At 43.6% G+C, this 25,793-nt stretch overlaps 2 protein-coding genes across 2 annotated transcripts; both read right to left on the bottom strand.

Annotated features, from left to right (window-relative positions):
- Positions 1–340: 340 nt before the first annotated feature.
- On the bottom strand, positions 341–5,358 carry LOC103973544 (outer envelope pore protein 21B, chloroplastic). Its single transcript, XM_009388147.3, has 6 exons — positions 5,113–5,358; positions 4,635–4,709; positions 4,376–4,528; positions 2,697–2,789; positions 875–929; positions 341–589 (listed from the first exon to the last, which is right to left on the bottom strand). Exons 1-6 carry the CDS (start codon positions 5,341–5,343, stop codon positions 444–446), a joined length of 753 nt encoding a protein of 250 aa, XP_009386422.3. The 5' UTR covers positions 5,344–5,358; the 3' UTR covers positions 341–443.
- An 854-nt stretch (positions 5,359–6,212) lies between these two features.
- Positions 6,213–23,861, bottom strand: LOC135679073 (SNF1-related protein kinase catalytic subunit alpha KIN10-like). The gene is made up of 11 exons (XM_065192471.1): positions 23,598–23,861; positions 21,513–21,704; positions 9,614–9,798; positions 8,983–9,165; positions 8,774–8,905; positions 8,499–8,684; positions 7,634–7,723; positions 7,421–7,504; positions 7,148–7,282; positions 6,819–7,064; positions 6,213–6,606 (listed from the first exon to the last, which is right to left on the bottom strand). Exons 2-11 carry the CDS (start codon positions 21,697–21,699, stop codon positions 6,493–6,495), a joined length of 1,542 nt encoding a protein of 513 aa, XP_065048543.1. The 5' UTR covers positions 21,700–21,704; positions 23,598–23,861; the 3' UTR covers positions 6,213–6,492.
- Between the last annotated feature and the right edge of the window lie 1,932 nt (positions 23,862–25,793).

The following is a 25,793-nucleotide window of genomic DNA, read 5'->3' as shown; positions in this document are numbered from 1 at the left end:
CTCGGGGGATAAGAGTTCCGCCAATGTCGGGTGGGGAAGGGTCAATATCATGTGGTACTTCATGCATGTGTAACGTGCTGGTAAATTAGGAAGGTGGTGCTGACTTAGCAAGTCTTTGTCTGTTGGGACATTTCTTGTGATAAATGTTGGTAGATATACACTAATTACATAAAGTGTTCACCATCTTATTTAGCTATTAGAGAGATTGCCAGTGTTTATTTTGGTTCTGAAATCTTGTGAATTGACAGATATCAAGTAGTGCCTGCCTACTTCATGTTGATGAAAATATAAATGCACTTTAGTTTTCTTTCCACATTTTCAAATGGCAAAGACATTGAGCTGCAGCAAAATGCATCTGTTTTCCTTATTCCAAAGCTTACGTAACGAAGAGCTATCACACCTCAGGTAATGTTTGTCATCTTGAACATTTAGAATCGCACAAATCATACTAGAAAAAGATATTGATTACCCGAACATTTGATATCAAGTTGCAAAGATTCATGAATCCGATTGTAATAGCGATGAAGCATCTCAAGCAAGGAGTATGGCACATTGCTGTCTAAATTGTCTCCAGTATTGCACTTGATATCTGAGGAAGGTCAAGAACATGAGTATGCAACAATCTTCCAACAAATTGTAATTGAAAGAGTAGACAAGGAGTACAGTTAAACTAATCGATTCTGAGATTTATGTTATTGACCAGTCACAGTTTGAACTACAAAGTACAGAATTGGACATCTCAACAACTATCTGCTTTGGACATCTCGACACAAAAATGACTATCTGAATGATGAGATCTGTTTGTTTTCTCAAATGTGATGAAGAGAAAGGATGAAGAGAAAGGATTACAAATCAAATCGCACATTCCATTTACCATTGATGTCTGCATTAAGAGTCCAATTATTTTCCCGGATCTGGAAATATGGCACCTGCATCAGAAAGAAAGAGCATAAATGTTTAGAAACAAAGGCTTTGAAGATATTCTAGAGTCCTATTATGTATATATTCATATATCAACAATTCATGACCCTCTGTTTCATATTCCCCTTCATCCTCAAAACAGTAGCTAAATTAATGATCTCATCAATTAGACATTTGTCAATTTCATCCTGTTGGTGGATATCGTTATTCTTATAAGTCACTTAAAAATATCAAATTCTACATTACGTAAGTAGATTATCTTTTTGGGATTAAATTATGTTAACATTGAAATATTTCAAATTGCATTACATACAAAATTGTAATAAATTATATGTACTTGCATGGGCAAACTGAAGAAAGGATAATATAAAATTTTGGTGTAACAACCAGCATGTGGCTTCCGAATAAAAATCTACTTTGCAAATAAATTTCAATGGATAGTCTATATCAAAGGGAAAATTGAAGCATGCTACAATTAACTAGACTTCTTTAATGTGCACAAAGAGTAACCAATGCACATGGTTACAAGATAGCTATCACCAAGTGTTAAAATCTCGGTCCAAAGCAAAAATACTGATTGATATGGCTCCTGAATGGATGAATGTAGCAATAATTGGAATGGGTCAGTACTGCCTATACCAAGAGAAAGGTGGAGAGAGAGAGAGAGATGGAAGAGGAAATGGTGTTGATGCAGTGAGGTGGAGGCGGTAGAGGTATTCTGATTCCGGTGGAGAGTAAAGGAGAACACACTGAATGACAGAGAGGAAGGGAGAGAGAAGAAAGACATAAAAAATATTAAAAAAGAAAAAGAAAAGGCAACTATCAGAAAGTATAAAAAATGATGGCGAAACAAGTGGTAACCTGACAAAAACTTGTGGTACATGACTCCATATACCGGTTCACAGCCAACCAGTGTGAACCTTGAACCAATCATTTGTGTACAGGTTCCTGATTGAACCAATAGATACTGATACTGGTACATACCAACTGGTATGACCAGTTTTCTAAACCTTGGCTACATCGACAGACAGATCACAAAATTGAATGAAGTACTAGCTTCAATTGTTCTATAGACCTCAGCAAAGCAGAGAAGCTTTCCAATACAAACTGATCGTTAAGAATCTCCTTCTTCAATTACAACATGCCCAAGAAGCTAACCCCTCCTTTCTTGTGAGAAATGCCCCTTTTAGGAAATACACCTCTTACAAAGTGTTAGTACTGGAAGATGAGTTAAAAAGAATAAGAAAGAGTTACAAGAGAATCAAACCAAAAAACAAAAAAAAGAAAAACTCTCATCTTTCTTGATCTCAATTTTCAGTGGAAATGGCTTGTTTCCACCATGGAAATAAAGGCAGAGTGACAAGATATCCGTTTTCTCCCTAGAACTTATATGGACATAATATGCCAACATTTCAAAATGGCTAACAACCAGTTCTCATATCAAGAAGTAAAATGAAGCATTTTTAAGAAGTAAACTTAATCACATGTTTAATTTGTGAATTATTCTGATTTGCATTTTTTTAAGAAAATGAAGCATAAAGCCTTCATTCATACAAGTAAAACTCTGAATAAAGAAAATAAAATGTCCTAAAAAATCATAAAAATACTTCATAAGATTGTTTATTATGCAGATGAAATAAATCCCTTATTTTCAGAATATATTGACGTCACTAAAATCAAAACTCAGATATGCCTAGCAACTCATATTTCAAACATCAAACAAGTTAAACATGTAAGTTGCCATGAGGACATGCACTTAATGGAACGACTCATACCTGGTCACAGATATCAAATCCTATTTTAATCCTCACATCTTGATCCTTTTGGAAATTCAATACACTCCATGCCAATTCAACTGCTCCCCTTGCCTTCCTCCACAAGTAATAATGATTGTTAAGTTTATTATTACAAACAGTACAAGCATGAGCAAATTAACTTCAATATTCGTCACAGTTTAATCAGAAATGGTGAGAACATACACTGATTTTTTTTCTTTTTATTTTGCTGAATTTAAACAGGAAAGTGGCATTTTGTTGCATAGATATAACAATTTCAGTAAAAATGGTATAGCAGGAGCACCTTTCCTCAAAACAGAAAAACAAAAAACAAAAGCTTAACTGTTGCATGAAGTATAAACAACAACTGTTCGGTGGATCTCGAATCAAGCTTATTAAAGTATTTATGGGATGGCATGGAGAGAATATAAAGATTATTGCACTAGATGATAATTAGATCAAACTTACAACAGAAAAGGGTAGAGATACTGAAAATGTCAGTAATTCCGACTTCTACTTACGTTCTCGATAGTAGGTCTCCGTTTTTACCTTTTTTCAATAAATTATCTATACTACTTATCATCCAAACACCATATTAATTTCAGATCAGCCACTGCAAGCAGGCACATCCCAATGGTGATGATGACTCCCAAATCTGGTACAGGCAAAAGGGTAGAGAATTGGACATGTACCCTATCCAATTTATTACTGGAATTGGACCTGTGTCTAGGTCATGACCAATAGATGAGGCCAATTCAGACCTCAGGTAGACCATGTGTCTAAGACAAGTCACATAATGAGGCAAAATTATAGTTTACAGAAAATAATTAGTTAAAGCAAATAAAAGCTTGTATCAAACACATTGAAAAGAAAATAATCATCCATAAACAAAATTCACTTAATCAGCTGATAACTGACCAAACTATCGAATTTCATCTAAAATTGAATAAGAGAAGTTACTTTGATTGTCCACAATAAACTACTTCAAATTGAAAGGCATTTAACTTTCAAATCTAGAATACTAGATTCAACAAAAGATATTAGGGACAAAGTTCAAAGTATAGCATTGAAATTGATATTGACTGTCAAGCGCAATTTGGGATTATATTGGCTATAAGCTTAGATCATATTATGAAAAGGGCATTTAGGTCAAAGAATTAACTTCGAAAGGTCTCCATAAATCAATCAGACATTAACTTCAAATTTTAAAGACAACATAGCATTTAACCCAGACCCTTACTAAATATCCGAATTTGCACTTATCAGAGCTAACATAGCTTGAAACACAGAAAAAATTAACAATTAATGATGATCCAGACATGAGCCTGAACTTGAATCTAATAAAACTGAATCCATTTAAGTAACTCTTGAATTAGACCCACTCTATGGTGATTGAACAAGGGACAAGTTTAGCATGATGTTCATGAAAAGTTTAGCATCAACGTGAATATTCATATTGCTGAAGAGTATATTCACTAAATTGTAGTCATCCTGAAAATTGGAAAACCATGACAAAATTACACAAAAGAAACTCTTAGATACAACAGAGGACACACGTTTAGCTTACATATAACAAGGTGAATAAGAGAACCAGATAACATACAAGCAAAAACAATATGCATGCACAGATTTTTTTTCTTTCTCACAGAATTCGTGTGTGCATCATCAATAAAACTAACCTCCTTATATTCTTTGTCGAAATGGAACCTTCCCTTCAAGTTTATCCCCACTAGACCACTGGCTGTGACTGGAAATGCCTTCTTTCCTCGAAGGCTATAACTGGGATTTTCATCTTTGTTGAGCTGAATGCCAAAACCCATGCTGGCTGATAACTATATGATAAGAACAAAAGGTATTTTATAGCCTATTGTTTCGTGAGACTATTTCACCTTGAGAATGTTGTTATGATCCAAAGCCCGACCAGAGCATAAGACTTACCTCAGGATAGAAATGTCGAACAATTAGGGCAAGATAACTAGGGGTCCCAGTCCCGGTGTCTAATTCTCCATGGACCTGCCAAGATAACTTTGTATAGATTATTACTCTGCATATCTATCATGCTAAGCATCTCACAAGCAATGAAAAACTACGGAACCATCGAACAGGGAGCATAAAGTGGAAGAAATACTGAGTTGCTTTAACCAAACCAAGAACAAAAAGCAGAAGCCAAACATGGCCTTAATACAGATGCATGAGGCAATCGGATCATTTCTGATATCAATTTCCACTTAACACGAACAAAGACTCGATTCCCAATCCAACTTTGCAAGTAGAACTTTGCCTAGCGCATCAGTATGAGCTCACCAAACACGAATTTCGAAATTACAAACAAAAGTTTCGATTGATATTCATCCAAGATTTTCGACGGAACTTATGCGACGCACAAGACGAGAAGAAGGAAACGAGGGGTACACACCTGCAATAGGGTTTTCGAGGCGAGGGGAATCTTCTCCTTGGCATGTATCCGAAGGGATTTGGAATCACGATCATACCTGAGCGAGTTCTCCATCCCCAATTCTACTTCGAACCCTAGCGGAGGACAAGATAAGACGGGGAGGCGCTTGCTGGCGACACCCTCCTGCCTTCCCGCCGTACTTTCTATCGAATCCCAAAATCCCATTCCGGGGCTAGGAGTACTTTCAACCATGAGCCATGCTACTTGGCATGTTTTGACTCGTCAACCGTGACACGGCTGCATGGCTGTGATTAGGACATACATCCCAAGCGAACCACGGACAGAAAAAAAGAATGGCAAGTTGAGGATTAGATTGCATTATGTTTGATCGTCGAAGCAGATTTCATAGAAAAAAAATGGATTAGAATCTATTTGACAAGGATAATCTCCTTAATTTTATTGTGTTTGGCATGCTAAATTAATTAATCCATGATCTAATTGTCCTCAACCTTGAAACAAATTTAGTTATTTTCGCTTCCTCGGTTGGCATCCGAGAGGGGGGAAAAAAATCCTCAGTTCACTTCACTCATCTATTTTGCTTGTAAGATAAAGAGCAGAGAAATAAATATTTAAGCAAATAAGAAACTGAAAACATGGACGTTTGGTTCATAAGATAAAAGAGGAGAGAAATAAGTATTTAGGTAAATAAGAAAAAAAAATAAAAGAAGAAGGGAATGTATGCATGTTGAGTTCCGGTCATTGTTGGCGTTGATGATGGTGTTGTCGACGAGAATGTCCTATTTGAGATTGTCTTGACTTTTATTATGATGGCCGTCCTTCCGAAAAGCCCCTTGTAGTGGTTGGTACGTACGACCTATGGGCACGAATAATTAGAACTCTCCAGTTTTGGGCCATCCTTCGTAGCAAACTCTTGGGCCCAACCAAAGATGTGCACCGGGTAGGAAGCCCCGTCTGAGTGACCTGTATGAAGAATTGAAGATGACAAAGAAATCTTGTGCTACCCATAGATTCACTCTGCTCAGACTCGGCATGTGACACCATCATCTAACAGAAAGATTTCCTCCATGCAACTAGTTTCAGCACCATCATGACATATGCAGTGACACTCAACATGAAAGTATAATATCTTAAGAGAACCCGAAAAAAAAAAAAAAGTAAGTACATCATATTTAAACCAGTTCCACAGTAGCGTGGATAAGTAGCATAATTAGTTATGTGATAATTGGCATAACTAACAGGCAGTCATTTGAGAAAGCAAACTCATTGAGCCAGGCACTGAATGAGCGAAACAAGGTCAAAGTGACATGTGTATCCGTTTGATGTAAAGCAATTCCATATTCACAAGAAAGGAGCAAGAGAACCTCGAAGAAAATTCCAAGGTTATAGGACCCTAAGCTGTGCAAGGAAGGAAGCACATAGGTCGAGAAAGAGGAGCTGCGGCCCACTCACCCTCTGCAAGTCGAGGAGATACTTCTCTTCCCTGGTCTTGTAGAGCTGCGATTCATAACACAAAAGAAGTATTATTCATAGAATTCAAATAATGACGTTACCTGAACTAAAAGTATAAGACAAACGGTAAATTGATTAACATATATATATTTATCCACAGAGCGTAGACCACATGCCATAACCTTTCCAAGTGCATCAAACTGAGTCAGACATGATATACGTGCCACTATATAGAACCTGAGAGCATGGGATGATACCTGGATTTCAAACTTGATCGTGCTGAATTCTTTCCCAGAAACATTGTCACTTTCAACAATGGCAGATTCATCGCTAACACTATGGTTAGCATGCAGGGAATCATTGAACATGCTCTCTGCATGATCAGAAATGCCAAAAAAATATCGGCATTTCATGTTATAATGTCCAATCTTTTTCCAACAAACATTTAGTTCTCGTAGAGCTTTAAGGACCTCCGTCATTATTTCACGAGGATGAGCTCGAGACTGTCAGTCAAAACACATATTCAAGTCAGGAAGAGGATTGATCAATAGTAATGTAAAGATAGACAAGATAAACATGTGATGACCTGAAGTCCAAGAGCCCATTTTTTCTCAACAGGAACGGACGGTCTCAAACCAATTCCCGGTGGATCCATATATCCTGGTAGATGATGTGCAATAGCTGGAGCTTCACTTGCACCCATGCGTGAGAAACCAAAATCCTGTAAAACCAAGCATTTAAATAACACACTTAATATTACATGTTATGCAAACAGGAATACAGTTAACACTTCTGCAGATTTGGCTAGACAGAGATTGGTAAGAACTACATGTTAAACTTATAAAAATGCAGCACATACCATAGTTTCTTGAAAATCACCCCCAAGGTAGCCACTCATAGCACGGAACCTATTGTCCAGAAGCAAGTAATATGAAACGGTTGCCTGATTATAAACAGTTATACAATATGTTATGATTCCAGAAACGGAAGGTTATTAAAAACAATCATATAATATGTTACGATTCCAGAAAATGAAGGTTAAGTCAAAGAAGCTTCAAATCACATCAGATACCTCATTCTGAATTCTGTTATGAAGAGATTCAACCAACTGGTTCTTGTCAAAGCCCATTTTGATTACCTCCTGAAGAATGTCTTCTTCAATCTGCAAGAATGGCCAAAAGTAATCCCCATCTTAGGAATTGTCATGGCATCCATCGAAGAATAGATAACTTGAGAAAATACAAATAAACACTAATCAGCCCACTCCATAGCACCAGAACAGATACATCTGCTTGGAAATAACATAAACAAGGTACAAAACGAAAAGAGTGAAAAGTAAGCACAGTGCAAATATACATCCATTTAATGCTTTTAACCAGTATGATGAATCAGATTTCACTAGAAACAGTGCAAAGAAAACTAGAAGAAACCATAAGAACAGAAGTTACCCACAATTAACCTTTCTTTTTTTTGTATATCTATCATTTCCTCAGCACTAAAACAAAAAGATAACTAGCTTGCCAAAGGAATAAACAATTTTGATTAAGAACCATTTATCATGAGACTTCATCGTGAAATAGACCTTATTATAAAAATTTTCTTCCAAACCTTTTAGTTATTTGCCAAATGAAGTGAAACGTCTAGCCACTTTAAAAAGTTGATCCTTTGCAACCTAGGAGATCAGGGTTCGAGTCATGGAAACAGCCTCTTAAAATATTTAAAGGTAATACTGCATACATTGATCTTCCCCAAACCCCACATTGGCGAGAGCCTTGTGCACTAGGTACCCTCTTTTTTAAGTGAAACGTCTAGCCAGTAACAAAAACTAATAAATGCACATCATTAAATCATACACAATATTACAAATCCAGAAAGTTTTAAGATGGCATCTAAAATAGAGTATGACTTGACTAATTAACAACACCTACGGAACTTACCTTTTTAGCTTGCATAATAGTATCTGGTGGAGGTACAGCCAAATAACGAGGAAGACGAGTCTGGAACCATGGATGTTCTCGAATCTCCCGAATGGTTATTCGCTTCATAGGATCAACAATCAGCATTCTGGGAATTAAATCGCGTGCAAGAGCAGACAAATGGCTAGGAAGGGTATATATCCCGCCCTAAAGATTTTGATAATATAGGATATGTTAGATTATTGTATTTGTCTATACAGCTGGAGTGACAGTCTGATTTGTCCAAGATTTCTTACCTTTATTTTCTTAAATAAGTTGGGTATGTTCTCATCATCAAAGGGTAGGGTTCCACAAAGAAGAGCATAAAGAATAACACCACAACTCCACACATCGACCTCAGGCCCAGCATACAATTTCCCAGAAATTACCTAAAGTTGAAGACAAGAAAATAGTAAAAGTCAAATAAATAGAGTACAAAAACTTGTACAGCGGAAGAACTACATACCTCAGGAGCAGCATAGTTGGGGCTCCCACAGCTAGTCTTCAGAAAATGGCCATCACGCATGACATTACTCAAGCCGAAGTCAGCAATTTTAACGTCACATTTTGAATCCAACAGCAAATTTTCTGGTTTCAAATCTCGATGAACTACCATGTTTCTATGACAGTATTCAACGCCAGATATAATCTGTTTGAGGAAAGCATGGATATTCACCGAAAGTGAAGGAAAGAAATAGTTAGACATGCTTCAATCTTGGTAGAACAGAATGCCACAATGCAACAAATATTTTGATAAACTTGTTAGGAAAAAGAGGCTTTTAAAGCAAACATCAGTATTAGTATGCCACAAAAGCCAATATATTAAAGGTATCAAAAATAACACACTGAACAGATTATATAACTGATAACCAAAAGTTGTTAGAACTATTTGGATTTGCCAAACGGATATTTTCATTGATTGAGCTCTTTCTAAGCAATACATCCATCACATTATTTTTACTCCACAGTAAAAATTTAGAAAATATTGCACAGAAGTTCAACACTAGAGTTATGCTTATCAAAGAAAAATCATCACGGCTATGATTTCACGATGCATTACAGAAAAAATGATGAACAAGAAATATAATCTCAAGTACCTGCTGAAAAAAGCGACGAGCTTCATCTTCTTGCAGCCTTCCCTTTTCAACGATATAATCAAATAGCTCACCTGACTTAACATACTCCATCACAACATAAATGTCTGACTGTGTCTCTATTACCTCATAGAGATGGATGATATGTGGATGCATAAATAATCTCAATATTTTGATCTCTCGCCTCACTGCAATACAGACAAATGTCATTTAAAGAAATATTAATCAATGAAAGAGAGAATAGATAATAAATCCAGATGAGATAATCATGAGTGATCTCTCGCCTCATGGAAATACAGAGAAAATTCACCTAGAAAAACAGTAACAAATGAATGAGAAGATAGACAATAGTTCTGACAAGATGGTCATGAAATATTATCGGAACTGTTCATAAATATCCAAATTTTGGTTTCTCCAGAGCATGAATATGACAGATTTGAAGCCATGATCATGTTGGACACACATTATGTGTATGATATGTATATGCATCAGACATGATGCTATATGTACCCAACAATAAGCTTATAAACACTAACACAAGGGGGGAAAAGGTAGCAGAACATGGTTATTTGGAAGCAAATTTATAAAGCATAGTCAAGCTAATGTTCTCAAGTCCTCTGAGCTCCCCAGTCAAATGACAATACGGACTTCTGGTTGGTGGATCTCTACCAGAACCCCAGCCTCTCAGAGCTTCCTCTGCAATGGTAAGAAGAAGCATTAGAGACCAAGAGACAAAGGTCAGGGTTCTCCTTGTGAAGCATTTGGGTTCTCAGACAAGGATCACAATCGGCCTCGGTATGTCTGAGAGATATGCTGGTAATCAAAGAATTTAAGCACCACCAAGCATGTGAGACATCCATTACCATGCTTCCCTCTTGCTCTTGATTCCTTTTGCAGTCTCAGGGCACCTCTTATATGTTGAGCTTAGTCTTCTACTCGACAAATTTTTTTAGACAGAATTTGGGTGTATGATCAATTGTGACTAATATACTTTTGCAAACAACAGATGTTTTTATTTGTAACTTCAATTTTTTTTATTTTGTGATCATGCCCTCTTCCAAATCCTATATTGTTTTTGAATGTTGGATTATAGCCTTGCACAATTGATATCAAATATTAGATCCTGTCATCTGGGCAATTCGCAAGTGCAGAAATATCATATAAAGAAGAAAAAACAGAAATAGATACTTATGGATGAAATATTCAGAACAAAAATAACCCCACACTGTGTAAACCATACAAACTATGCACTCAAAATGTGAAATGATAAGATGGTATATATATTTAATTACAGTGTGGATGCATGTTGTGTCCTATTGTTTTAAGACATCATGTTAGCATGTCCATGACAAGTCCGTCTCTCCTGTTTTGTGCTTCGATGTAATGTATGTTTATAAACCACAAAATGTTAGAAAAAAGATAAGAAGAGTAGAAAACCTTAAAAATGGTAGTAACAAAAAAGAGAGTAATATTGTATGATATATTTGTGGAAAAAATTCATAGATAAATATTATATAGATAATCATTTAGTTGAACATTACAAAAAATGCATTTCACGAACTATATTGGCCATTGGTGAAGGAACCATACAAAGTGGGAGGAAGACTGTGATGGCATGTATATAGGGCTAGATGGGTTTACTTTTAATAACTTGGCCTTGAGCATCTATGAGCCACATGGTTTTTGTTGATGTGAACAACTTTAAGCCGTGGCCTCGGGGCCGACGCGGCTTGGTTTGGGTTCGGATGAGGGGGGATCTTCCAAGGACGATCCTCGTGACGGGTGAGGTGGTCGATCGCGGTGGTCCGATCGGGACGGGGTCGTCATTTCCTCCGGGAAGGAACTCCTCGCCTGGGCGTTTGGTGGGAGACCTCCGCCTTCATGCCTGCACAAAGGTCAGGTCGGGGGAGCTCAGCTCGACCCCTCCGACGATCAAGTTAGTGAATAGTCGCAGGGGGTTTTTTATCTAAGCTGGTGTCCTCTCTCCTCCTCCCCTTTTCCTCGGAGTGCGAGGGTTTTTATAGGGAGGATTACCGTTGGCTGATGTGCCTACCCGCAGGGAGTAGGATCGTACTTCTGGTAGCGTCTGACATAGCCGTCGGCGTTGCGTGAGGGATCGAGCCTGAGCAGGGTGTTAATGTGCCTTGGTAGGCGTTCCGGTCCGCGTTGACCAGGTGCTGTCAGGTCAACAGAGGCGTGAGGCATCGTTTGGGGCAGCTGATGTCACGCGAGTCTTATCGCAATTATTATCCTCATCATATTCCCCCCCCCCGAAGGAAGCTATGCGTCGGCTGCTGTAAAAGGAGGGTCCGAGGCATGACTTCGACTTTAAGAAACTATCCCTGCCGGGAGGTCGCCGGTCCGTTGCCAGGGGTGTGGGAATCGTGGAGTTTAGTATTTAATGAGGGTTGGATGTGTAGCGGTGGCCCTGGGTAGTGTGCGGCCGAGGAGCACAACTCAGTCGAGCAAGCCGAGCAAAGGCTGTGGTCTCGGGCGACACGTAGCCGAGACCATGACTCAAGCGGGCAAGCCGTGCAGAGGTAGTGGCCTCGGGCAGCATGGAGCCGAGGAGCACGACTCAGGCGGGCAGGCCGCGCAGAGGTAATGGTTTCGGGCAGCGTGCAACCGAGGAGCACAACTCAGGCGGGCAGGCCACGTAGAGGTAGTGATCTTGGGCAGCGTGCAACCGAGGAGCACGACTCAGGCGGGCAGGCCGCCCAGAGGTAGTGGTCTCGGGCAGCATAGAGCCGAGGAGCACGACTCAGGCGGGCAGGCCGCGCAGAGGTAGTGGTCTCGGGCAGCGTGCTGCCGAGGAGCACGACTCAGGCGAGCAGGCCGTGCAGAGGTAGTGGTCTCGAGCAGCATGGAGCCGAGGAGCATGACTCAGGCGGGCAGGCCGCGCAGAGGTTGTGGCCTCGGGCAACATGGAGTCGAGGAGCACGACTCAGGCGGGCAGGCCGCGCAGAGGTACTGGTTTCGGGCAGCGTGCAGCCGAGGAGCACAACTCAGGCGAGTAGGTCGCGTAGAGGTAGTGGTCTCGGCCAGCGTGCAACCGAGGAGCACGACTCAAGCGGGCAGGCCGCGAAGAGGTAGTGGTCTCGGGCAGCATGGAGCCGAGGAGTACGACTCAAGCGGGCAGGCCGCGCAGAGGTTGTGGTCTCGGGCCGCATGTAGCCGAGGAGCACGACTCAGGCAGGCAGGCAGGCCGCGCAGAGGCCGGGCTACGCCTCCCATTGCATCCCGTCATCACCTCTTGTATCTCGTGGTGGCGCATTTCCCCATCACAGATGGCACCGAACTCCTGGCGCAATCTGGTGACGTTCCTAGGGGAGTGTCACTACGCCAATATTACCCCAACCCGGTCTCTCTTCCTCTCTTGCTTTCGCCTTTCCAAGGGGTCGGGGTGTTACTATCTATCCGCCCGAGCGGGCTTCCGGGTTAGCGGGGCTCCTTCCATTAATAAGGGATGGAAGGGGCGTTTCTTTTTTGTCTGTCGTTCGGAGGACTGGGGCTTCGGGCTCCGGTGGGCGGCGCGCGTGATTGACAACACCGCCCCGGCCCTGAACGACGAGGAGCGCAGGGACCTTCGGCGGCTCAAGGAGATTCTCCCTGCCTCCTGGGTTATCCGGGAAATGACCGAGTGGTGGCTGGTCGAGGCCGGTCTTAGCCCGGCGCCTCGAGGTATGCCCGTAGTGGGTAGCGTCAAGGTTTTCCTAAAGATCGTTTTTGGTGTTCTGACCAATGTCAGTGCTTTCGTGCAGAGATGGTGAACCTCGTCGCTGTGCGCGGTGGGCGCTCTTCGTCGGTCATGTCGTCGCGTCAAACGGCCGAGCCAAGGGCCGGCTCAAAAGAAGCGCTAGTAGAACTAGAGGCCAGTCGGCCCCAGAAGAAATCGAAGATCGGCGTCCAGAAGGAGGATATGCCGCCACATCGGGCCAGGGAGGTCATTGTTGAACCAGGCCGTCGTGATCGGCGATGAGGCCCTGGTCAGGGCGAGGCCGGCCCAAGCAATGAAGGGGCGGGGAAGGCGCCTCGGGAACCCTCCATCCGCGATCTGTGTCGCCTCCCTGCGGGAGCACAGGACGAGCCCTATCAAGCTCGGGTGATGGGCGGACTTCCGGAGGGCCAGCCCTCCGACCCGCTGGTCGCCCGGTGGGCTGGCATGACCCGCGGACTTCGGGTATGGGCCGACGGGGAGGCCGCGGCCTCCTTCGCACGAGGCGGGCTTCATCCCGATATGGCTCGGGATCTATACACCATGCCCTCGGACGTTTTGCTGGGCAAGTCTGCTAAGTCGTTGCTGTGGGTAAGCATCTTGCTGGCGACTCCCTGCCTATGCCTGAACGGTATTCGTTCTGACTTCTTTCTTTATGCAGGGCCATCATTATACTATAGCGTTGATGGACCGTGTCCGTGATGCAGGTTGGGCCCTCGACGTTTTGAGCGACCGCAACGCCGAGCTGCGTCGGCAGATTGAGGAGGTCCGTGCAGGGGCGACTTCGGAGGCGGTCGCTGCGGCCAAGCAGCGTGCCTCCGATCTGGAAGCGGAAGTGACACGCCTCTCCTCCGTCTCGAGGGCGGTAGAGCAACGCGTCTCAAAGCTGGAGGCGGAGTCGGCGCGCCTCCAATCAGAGATGAAGGCGGCCAAGGATCAGAATAACGAGCTCTAGACGCTCCTGAGGGTGACTAGGATCGAGGCTCGTTTGGCTCGGGATGAGGCGACGAGCCTCGCTCGAAAGTTGGAGGATGCGCGCGCCGAGGTGAAGGGGGCTTCCGACGCCCTGGCCGCCGAGAGGAGTCAGCGGCTGGAGAAAGACAGGAAGCTGATCGAGGACTACAAAGAGTCCTCGGGCTTTCAGCTTGGTCTGATCCGGTCGGGGCAGGTTACCTATGAATATGGGTATCGGATTGCCCTGGCTCGTCTCAAGGTACGCCACCCCAACCTGGAGGTCGAGGAAAACCCCTTCGCCTCCTGCCCCGAGGACCAGAGCGTCGATATGCCAGACGAGGTCCCTTTTGACGACAACGCCGAAGCCTCCGAGAAATAGGGTAGAACACTATAATAACCTAGGGGTTTGGTCTGGTGCTGTAGCTTGTCTGGTCCTGTAATCAGGTTTTGATTTCAATAAAACTTTTGTTTCAGACTTCTGCCTTGTCTACTTCACCTTTCCTTTATACGAAGAATTTCTTGAGATTTTGCACGTTCCACGTTCTCGGCAAAGGGTGGCCCTGCATGGTCGCAAGCTGATACGTGCCGACCCGGACGACGTCGATAACCCGATAAGGTCCTTCCCAATTAGGGGCAAGCTTGCCATGCGCTCGGGTCGGGTCGCTGACTTCGGTCTTGCGCAGGACCAAGTCGCCTAACTTAATTGGTCGAGACCGTACCTTGCGGTTATAGATTCTGGCGACGACTCTCTTGTAAGAGAGATCTTTCAGGTGTGCGTCAGCACGCCGCTCTTCGAGAAGGTCGAGGCCGGCTTGTATTCCTTGGGTCGACGTCGTTTCATCGTAGTTTTTCGTCTGAGGGGTAGGGAAAACCACTTCGGGGGGTAGGACGACCACGGTTCCGAATGAGAGGCTGTAGGGGGATTATCCTGTTGCGGTTTTGGGGGTGGTCCGTAGGGACCATAGGATACTTGGGAGCTCGTCCACCCAAGCCGACCGGGCCGCAGACACTCTCCTCCTGAGTCCGTCCAGAATAGATCGGTTGGTCACTTCCACCAATCGTATGCCACCGAGCTAAACTTCAGCTGAATCCCGTAGTTCGCGCAGAACTCTCGGAACCTCGCGCTGGCGAACTGGGACCCATTGTCCGTGATGATGGTTCTGGGCAAACCGAACCGAGTCACGATATTTTTCCAAACGAACTTCTCCACTTGTCGTTCCGTGATCGTTGCTCGTGGCTCGGCTTCAGGCCACTTGGTGAAGTAGTCTACTCCCACGACGATATACCTCCGTTGCCCCGAGGCTGGTGGGAAAGGGCCGAGGAGGTCTAATCCCCATTGCGCGAATGGCCACGCACAATCGATGGGGGCGAGCGGAACCGCCGACTGCCGGGGTGTTCGGGCGTGCCTCTGGCACGGGCCGCACCGCTGTACGTAAGACCTCGCGTCTCGGGACATGGTGGGCCAGTAGTATCCTTGGCGAAGGACCTTGTAAGCCAAAGTCCGCGCAGCGATATGCTCTCCGCAAATCCTTTCATGGACCTCGACCAAGACCGTCTGAGCCTCTTCAGGCCCGAGGCACCGCAGTAAAGGATGCGAGAAGGACCGCTTGTAGAGCCGTCCATTCACCTCGGAGTACCATGCCTGCATTCGACGGATGCGCCAAGCCGCAGCCTTGTCGGTGGGAAGAATCCCGTCGCGCTTGAAGCACAGCATCTCCTGCGCCCATGTGGCACACGCGTCGGCTGAAGATACAGCCGAGACCGAGATGGCGCGAAAGGGGAGCTCTTCAATCCAGGACTGGGTTTTGGAGTCCAACCTTGGTACCCTAGATACTGTAAAGTGAGAGAAATTGGAGGCTAGGCTTTTTACCTCCGCCAAGTACTTTGCCATGGTTGGCTCCCTAGCCTCGTATCCGCCGCCGAGTTGCTCGGCCACCAGCTGCGAATCGATGAGGACGTGAATGGCATTCACCTGCATCTCGAGGGCCAGCCTGAGTCCTACCAGGAGTGTCTCATATTCGGCTTCGTTGTTGGTTGCAAGGAACACGAAGCGGAGGGAGCGTTCGAATGAACGTCCGTCGGGGGCTGATAACATCAGTCCCGCGCCGCTTGAGGTAGCCGAGCCATCCACGTGTAGGATCCACGCTTCCTCAGACTACTCGGAACCCTCATCCTCGGTCTGAGCAAGTTCCGCGACGAAGTCAGCTACGGACTGGGCTTTGACGACAGTCCTCGGCACGTAATGTATGTCGAACTCTCCGAGCTCTACCGACCACTTGAGGAGCCGACCTGCAACATCGAATTTAGATAAAACCTGCCTGAGCGGTTGGTCAGTGATTACCTCAATTGGGTGGGCTTGGAAGTAGGGGCGCAGCTTCCGAGCCGCTAGCACGAGTGCCAGAGCTAGTCTCTCTATTGGCGGGTACCGCTCCTCAGGCCCATTCAGGACATGGCTGATGTAGTAGACCGGTAGTTGCTCACTGGAGGCTTCTTTGATCACGACGAAGCTGACCGCGTGCTGGGAGGCAGCCAAATAGATACTGAGTTTTTCCCCAAAAGAGACCGAGGCAAGGCGGGGGAGGTTGGCCAAGTGTCGTTTGACTTGTCCAAAAGCTTCTTTACACTGTGCCGTCCATTGGAAGTCCTTCGGGTTCTTCAGCGCCCGGAAGAAGGGGAGGCAACGATCACCAGATCGGGATAGAAACCGGGATAAGGCAGGGAGCCTTCCGTTCAGTCGCTACAAGTCCTTGATTGTCCGAGGGGTTTGCATATCGATGATCGCCTGGACCTTTTCCGGGTTGACGTTGATTCCTCTTTCGTGTACGATGAATCCGAGGAACTTTCCCGAGTTAACGCCAAAAACACACTTTGCCGGGTTGAGTCGCAGACCATACCTCTGTAGCGTGGCAAATGTTTCGGCCAAGTCGGTCAGGTGATCCGTGGTTGCACGGCTCTTCACGATCATGTCGTCGACATAGACCTCGATGTTTCGCCCGATCTGTTGGGCGAACATCTTGTTCTCGGCTCTCTGATAGGTAGCACCTGCGTTCTTCAGCCCGAACAGCATAACTTTGTAGAAATACACTCCTAGATCAATGAGGAAGGCCGTGTGCTCTTGGTCTTCGGGCGCTATTTTGATCTGGTTATAGCCGGAGAAGGCGTCCATGAACGAAAGGCGGGCATGCCCGGTGGTTGCGTCGACCAGCTGGTCGATCCTCGGGAGGGGATAGCAGTCCTTTGGGCATGCACGATTGAGACTAGTGTAGTCAACACACATCCTCCAGCTCCCATTAGATTTTTTCACCAGGACTACATTAGACAGCCATCGGGTACTTGACTTCTTCTATGAAGCCAGCTGCCAAGAGCCGCTCCACTTCTTCACGGACGGCCTATTGTCTGTCTGGAGCTTGGCGTCGTGGTTTCTGCTTCACTGGCCGCGCATCAGGCGATATGTTCAGGTGATGTTGGGCGGTCTTTGGATCGACGCCCGTCATGTCAGATGGCGACCAGGCGAAGACGTCGGCGTTCTCCTGCAAGAAGTCGACGAGCTGCTCCCGCTCTTGCTCGGGGAGCTCCGACCCGACTTTGATCGTCCGGTTCGGCCGATTCTTCACCAACGGCACGTCGCAAGTGGGTGCCGTCGGCTCAGGATGTGGGGTCGGCCGCTTCATTTCCCTTGGGTCCTCTAGAGGTCGGTCGGTCTTTGCCCTTTTGTGTAGCGAAACCATCGTCAGGTAGCATTGTCTGGACTCGCGGGGGCTTCCCCAGACTTCGCCTTTCCCCGCGTGGGTCGGGAACTTCACCGTCTGGTGGTAGGTGGAGACTACGACTCTATTCTTGTTGAGGGTGCGGCGACCGAGGATGACATTGTATGCAGTAGGGAGGTCCACCACTAAGAAGGTGGACATCACCGTCTTTATTTTGGGTGGCATTCCCAAAGTCAGGGGCAAGGTGACGGCTCCCAACGGCGAGATCGAGTCGTCGGTGAACCCTGTGAGCGCCGAGCAGATAGGCTCCAAGGCTTCTTTAGCTAACCCATGTTTCTAGAAAGCATCAAGATAAAGCACGTCGGCTGAGCTCCCCGTGTCGATCATGATTATTACAAGCGCATCGTCATGCTCTGGTCGCTCAGCGCCCTCAGGAGGGAATGCGACCTCGGGGTCGGGGCCGCGTCGGGGAGCATTGGCCCTAGCGGAACAGGCGTATGCCTTCCTTCCGGACATACTGATCCCTCCGGATGCTGGGCCGCCTGTGATGACGTCGATGTGGCACTCGACGGGGCCCTCCGGACGGGGCGAAGGTTCCCTATTCTATCGGACGTACCGACTGAGGTGTCCTCTACGGACGAGCTCCTCGATTTGCCGCTTTAGCTCGCAGCACTCCTCAGTATCGTGCCCGCTTTGCCGGTGAAAGCGGCAATACTTGGACTGGTCGGCAAGTTCCCTCGGGTTTTTCATCGGGACGAGGGCCCTGAGTAGCCCTTTTTCCCTTATTTGGAGAAATATCTCTGTTCGGGATACGCCCAAAGGGGGTAACGAGGACCTCAACACGGGCGGGTCAGGTCGGTCCAATCTGCGCCTCGGCGTGACAGACTGTTGTCCTCGAGCTGGCTCCGGCCTGACCCTCTTGTGCTCTTCCCACTTCCTGGCTATCCAGGCCTCGGCCGCGACGAACTGGTTCGCCCGTTGAAGCATCTCAGGTACCGCGGTGGGGGGTCGCTCCACGAGGGACCAGAAGAATCTGGAAGGTCGCAGGCCTATCATAAACACCTGCATCAACAGAGAGGGGTGAGCATTCAGCAACCCCCGGATTTGTGTTGCAAAGCGATTCACAAAATGGGAGAGGGGCTCGTCCTCCCTCTAGTTGAGTCTGAGAAGTAGTGCGACGGACGTTTTGGCTGGGCGTTGGCCAGGAAGTTAAGCTCGAAGTCCTTGATGAGCTGGTCGAAGGAGGCGATCGTCCCGGTCTTCAGGCCGCTGTACCACGCGCGGGCTGGCCCTCTCAAAGTTGTGGGAAACGCCCTGCACATCAAAGCGTCAGAAGTTCCATACAGCGCCATTTGGGCACGGAAGGCAGCTACATGGTCCATTGGGTCGGTGGAGCCATCATATGCATCTAGAGAGGGGAGACGGAAGTTCGGAGGGACTATCTGATCCTGTATCTCGGGGACGAATGGAGATCCCTCATGTGCGTCCTCCCCGAGCTCTTCCTTTGACGTGCGAACCTCCTTCTGCACCTCGTCGAGCCGCTGACTGACGAAGCGCAACTGGGCTCACAAGAAGTCCGTCGAATCCGAAGATAACGCCTCGGGTTCCGGGTGGCCTCTCGAGTTTGCCGTCACTCGATCCCCGAGCGGGACCGATGGGACCCGAGGCGAAGCGGGGTGCTCCCGAGGTGGCGCGCGAGCCTGAACAGGTGGCTCCTGCTGCCGTAGTGGTTGGACGGCCAGCGGGTGCAGCGGACGAGAAACGAGTGGAATAATGGACTGCACCATACCGGTCAGAGTTCGAACTTGATGGGTGAGGTCATGAAAGGCCTCGGACGACACGGGTGACGGGTCGGCAGGGGCGCCGTCGGGTGGCGACAAGCCCGGGTCGTTGAATATCCGCCAATAGCGCTCTGAGGTCGTGGCGGGGTGTTCGTCACGAAGATTTCCGTGCGGGGGATGTTCCCCCGAAGTTCCGATCGGGTGTGACCCCTCAGTTGCGGGTTCGTCTGAGTCGATCGGGTAATCCCTCGACATTGGCCCTCCTTTTAGCGCCAAAATATTGATGTGAACAACTTTAAGCCGTGGCCTCGGGGCCGACGCGGCTTGGTTCAGGTCTGGATGAGGGGGGATCTTCCAGGGAGGATCCTCGTGACGGCTGAGGTGGTCGATCGTAGCGATCTGATCGGGACGAGGTCGTCGTTTCCTCCGGGAAGGAACTCCTCGCCTGGGCGTTTAGTGGGAGACCTCCGCCTTCATGCCTGCACAAAGGTTGGGTCAGGGGAGCTCGGCCCGACCCCTCCGATGATCAAGTTAGTGAATAGTCGTAGGGGTTTTTTATCTAAGCTGGTGTCCTCTCTCCTCCTCCCCTTTTCCTCGGAGCATGAGGGTTTTAATAGGGAGGATTACCATTGGCTGATGTGCCTGCCCGCAGGGAGCAGGATCGTACTTCTGGTAGCGTCTGACATAGCCGTTGGCGTGGCGTGAGGGATCGAGCCTGAGTAGGGTGTTAATGTGCCTTGGTAGGCGTTCCGGTATGCGTTGACCAGGTGTTGTCAGGTCAACAGAGGCGTGAGGCGTCGTTTGGGGCAGCTAATGTCACGCGAGTCTTATCGCAATTATTATCCTCATCAGTTTTAAAGCCTCTTATTTATTGGATAAGTGGATCTATTGGGCCAAGTTTTGTCATATGGTACCAAAGTGGACCTATTGTTGGGCAAATGTAGTGAAAGGCCATGTAGGAAAGAACCATTACCGGATGAAGCAAAGGCCAAACCACAATATTGGTTGGGGCTTTAATGAGGCTATCAAACATTAGAATAGGAAAGGTTGTGGTACCCAATTAGTCCTACACCCAACGTTTAAGCATATATAGAGTTAGATGAGTTTACTCTCTACACTTGGGCATAAGCACTTCTAAGGCCTCCGAGTTATTGGGCCAGTAAGTCTAGTGGACCATACTGTTACAAACATTGCCTTAATTACTCTAGGATTTCATACAATGAAAATAGAAGATGTGTTCTTAAAAAGCTAATGAAGATACTCGAGTTTGTGTAGCTATGTATAATTTTACATGTATATTTGTGAAATGCAATGAAAATTTCATCATTTATTCAGTTAGAGATTCAATGCTAAATTAAAGTATGGCTCATTGCATTTTAATAGAATAAGATATGATGAGCTTACTAGGTAATACCAGCTGGAAATAACCAAATAACAAACTTGCAAGTCTAACAGATAAAATAAATATCAGGATGAGTGTTAACAGTATCTTCTAGGACTAACTGTCACCAGATTGAGGGCAGTTTATGTGATCCTAATAGTAAATACTACCCATTTGAAAATACAAACACTTATATCACAAATAATACATCATCAATCTGTCAATATGAGTGTTATGGGTATTCTACATATAGTAACTAGCAAAGTTGTAACATAAATGTTACTATTCTACAAATGGAGAATCCAATAAAACCAAAAACTATAACATATATATCTGAATCTGCATAATAGTAATTGTGGCATACCTTTTTCTTCCATTTCCATGTTTTTTATTTTACGGCGATTGAGTATCTTGATGGCAACTTTGTGCCCTGTCAATAAATGCTCAGCGATCTTCACCTTACCAAATGAGCCAATACCAAGAGTCTTTCCTAGTTTGTAATTTTGCAAAACCACATCAGCATTGCCCCCTCCTCTGCCAGATCCTTCCATTTTGACTGTAAGATATAAATAAAAAGAAACACAACATGATTCACTTCCATAGAAATGTAACAGAATATGTATTCTTTGATGCAGAGAACTACCCAAACTATACCTTCCAGTATATAATTCCAAAGTTTTGAAACTAGAAAATATGATTTGTTGAGTTTTGTGTTAATAGATCATGAAGATTCAATATTTAGATAACAGGGAAAATAGACAAATAGCAACCATGCTAATGTCTCAAGAATGCTTTAACAACATGTTGGCATATCAAACAAAACTAGTAAATCAACAAGACGATTAAACTAATTAATATTAGGAAAGAATATAGGCAAATGGCTTAAAAGAGTATATACACTTAAAATTTTAGTTTGGAGAAATAATATGATATTGATCTCCAAGTTACTATCAATTTTTTGCAATAACCTGGATTGCATGTAGTACTCGACATTCAAATGAAAAGTCAACAAGGATACTAGAAAAGAAACTTGATAGAATAAGAAAGTGCTTCATGTATTAGTGAACATTGCTCAGACACACATTGGGGGTTTAGTGGGTGAGCTAACCCAAAAAAATCATCCTCAGTTCAGATTGCAGGCTGCAACTCGCCTGCATGAAACCGCAATCACTAGTAATCGCTGGTCAACCAGACAATGGTGAATTCATTCCCGGACCTTGTACACACTGCCCATCACTTCTATGGGAGGTGACCATGCCTGAAGTCGTTACTTTAATCACAAGGAAAGCGATAACAAAGGTGGGACTAGTGACTGTAGCGAAGTCATAAGAAGGTAGCCTGTACGGCTGGATCAACTCCTTTTCGAGGAGAGCTAACGCTTATGCTCGTTGGATACTCTGGTTTGACATTGCTTCACACCTAAAATGAAGCAAGCTACATATAAGCTAAGCTTGGATATAGAAGTCTTCTTTTGTTTCATTGTTTCTTGACGGTGAAGTAAGACCAAGCTCATGAGCTCATTATCCTAGTTCTGAACTCAGTTGATATGATCTTTTTTATGTCCTTAAGTCACCTTGTGATATCTCGTCATAATAAGAAATTCAATCTACATAAAGGTCCCACAACGAACATTGTCATGTTATTTACTGATAATACCATCTTAGAATAATTCATGTGGAAGAATCACTTTCAGTACTATATATGCTATAGAAGAAGACCATGGGAAGCCTTTTTCATATTATCCAAAAATGGAACTTTAGCTACACTATCTACAGTCAGCTATTTTATCGATCCAATAACAATCCTATAGCACTAGCTAGTGTATGCTTACAAAGAACATGCAAATAAATAGATCAGTAAAACAATCACCGTCTACAACAGGATCATTGTGCAACAAGAACCGCCATCTTCAAAAATAGGAAAGAAAATATGTCAATAAAAAAAACCAGGAAAAAAAAACCTATCTAAAAAGCCCAAGTACAGAAAACGGTTCCAGGAAATAAAGATCAAATCTTGAGAAAATTGCTTGAATAAGTACGCGAAACAACCAGACACCCTTCCACAATATACAATAGAGAACCAGCTACTAGCAAAAAGAAAAAAAAAAAAATAGAACTCATCAAAGGCACAACGCACTTTAAGCCCACACAAAATTAGATTTCAGAACTCATCGAAACCCTAATTCGTCCTATCGTCAAAGAGGCTAAAGGAATCAAATCTCAGGCACACAAATAGCAGTCAAAGCAAGAGAGCATAAACATGAAAGAACAGAACAGCAAGATATTCATCAAGAAATTTAATAAAAACTACAAATCCGCCACTAATTCCCTTTTAAGTTTTGCCTCAGCGACGTCATCTTTTGAACTGAAAAAGAAAATCGAGGGAAAAAGAACTGCTCCGTAACCAAAGTGGGACAAGAAGAGAAGGAAGAGGAGGAGGGGCCACCGACCTGGATCCGCCGAGGCGCGCTGCGGCCGGCGTTGTAGAGAATCGAGGAATGGGGCGAGGGAAGGAGATCGGATCACCGAGGATGGGCATATACGGAGAGGATACGCTCGCCGTGGCTCCTCACCTCGTCGAAACCTTTTTATTGCGATCAATTCCCCTCAAAGATTTGGCCGGCGCAGGGAGCGATCCTTTATTTCTTCGGGATTATTTCTTTTATTTATCGCATGTGATGCTGACAAACGATCCTCATCGACGTCCCCATGCCATGGATCAGTGGAAGGGAACAAAGGCGGACCCAAGTGAAATTTGACATGGTTCGTGGAGCCATGCTGCGTTTACATGGTTGACATCACAATCATGTAATTCTACTTCATTTTATTACACGTTCTCCAAATTATTTCAAAATAATCTCTTTTTTGTTTTATATATTTAATCTTAAAAATCTAATGAGATTATAACTGGTTATGAGTACCATAGAAACATATTTATATTTTTAAAATATAATTAAAGAAAAAGATTTGAGTGAATGTATAGTTATAGAATGCTTTGAGTATTTGAGAAATAATAAATAAAAATTATATTTTAAATATGTACTGATGTAAGTATTATTTGATAAAATGATATTTTAAAAATCTATTAAATATTTTATGATAAATTTATTCTTTTAATTTTTTGATGTGTATTCAAAAACGAATATATATTTTTATTTAATTTAATAAGTAAATAAGAAATATATATATATATATATATAATCTTATTAAAAATAAAGATTACTCTTTGCAACCCTCTTATTCATAACTCGTTAAGAACCTGCTCTCAATTTATAATTTAATTTGAATAAATTTATTTTACTCCATACCTATAATTCTATTTTCTTCTCTTTTTTTCTCTTCTTTTCCTCCTCTTAATTATTGAAAATGACATAAAATGATAAAAAAAAGATAGATTATGAAATGGGATAAGGATTTAACATTTTTTACGTTTATTAAAATGGGATAAAATAAAATTAAATCCAAGAGGAGGAGGTGAGAAATAGTTTTTTATATTTTTATAATGAATTATTATTTTTAGAGTGATGTATATTTTGTAATAGCCTGAAAGACAACATCTTCTCAGTCAATTATATTAATCTAGAAGATTTCATGTTTCTTATCTCTACAAATTATCTAGTAGGATGAGTAGATGGTGAGGAGAGGAAGGAAAAAAAAGGGAGGGGGGGAGGGTAAAAGTGAAATTAAAAGGATTATGAATAGTAAAATATTATTCTATTAATTTCTTAATAAGATTATGAATAGCAAGAACATATTTATATCAAATAACCTTTAAAAATAAAGAAATAAAATTCTAACTTATAGAAAATATAAATCATGTTTATTTTTTTACTAAATTATTTTATTAATATTAAAAGTTTAGATAATATCATATGATATTTTAAAATTATAAAAAAATTATATTAGTATCCCATAAATATTAAAATTTTAATGTTACCATAATGTAGTATTGGGATTTAAGCATTTCCGATAGAGTATTCAAGCAATATATGATTTTTTAAAAATATTTCAAGTACTAATTCACATTTCAAAAATATATTGGACCCTCAATGCATATTTTAAATATCATATAAGATGATTTATTAAATATTTTTAATTACTAAAATTATTATTATTTTTGATATTTTAATTGTAGTATTATTTTTATTACATAATATATGATTTCTTTCGATTCCTAATTTTGTTGAATCTCGAATTTTGATGATGAAATCAATTGATGAGTTTACGATCTAATCCATGTTTTGAGAAAAGTGATGCAGGACTAACAAATTATGTGCCGGACAACTTAGCTTCTTGTTTTGTAATTGTTTAAGTCTTAATTGTTATAGTTAGGTCTTAATTTGAGTTAGATTTAGATGTAACCCTACTAACTCAATTAAGGACTAATTGAGCTCGAATTAGGACTAAATTGGGTCTGCTAATTAACCCATTCAGTGATTTGTAGTAGGGTCTAGCGGTGGCACCACCAAATCTAATAGTGGAATTACTAGAGGCTCGGTCTCCCAAGCTTTGTTTGGGCAATGGTACCACCCAATTATCAGGATCGGAGCGGCACTAAGAGGGGGGGGGTGAATTAGTGCAGCGGATTAAAATGTTGGTTTTGACAAATCTTTCGTACGATAAGAACGAAACTTAAAAAGCTTAAC

The sequence above is a fragment of the Musa acuminata genome, chromosome BXJ1-7 (assembly GCF_036884655.1).
Source record: "Musa acuminata AAA Group cultivar baxijiao chromosome BXJ1-7, Cavendish_Baxijiao_AAA, whole genome shotgun sequence".
In the NCBI taxonomy this organism is placed as follows: domain Eukaryota; kingdom Viridiplantae; phylum Streptophyta; class Magnoliopsida; order Zingiberales; family Musaceae; genus Musa; species Musa acuminata.
The sequence above is the reverse complement of the archived record's forward strand: the minus strand, read 5'-3'. Positions and strand labels throughout refer to the sequence as shown.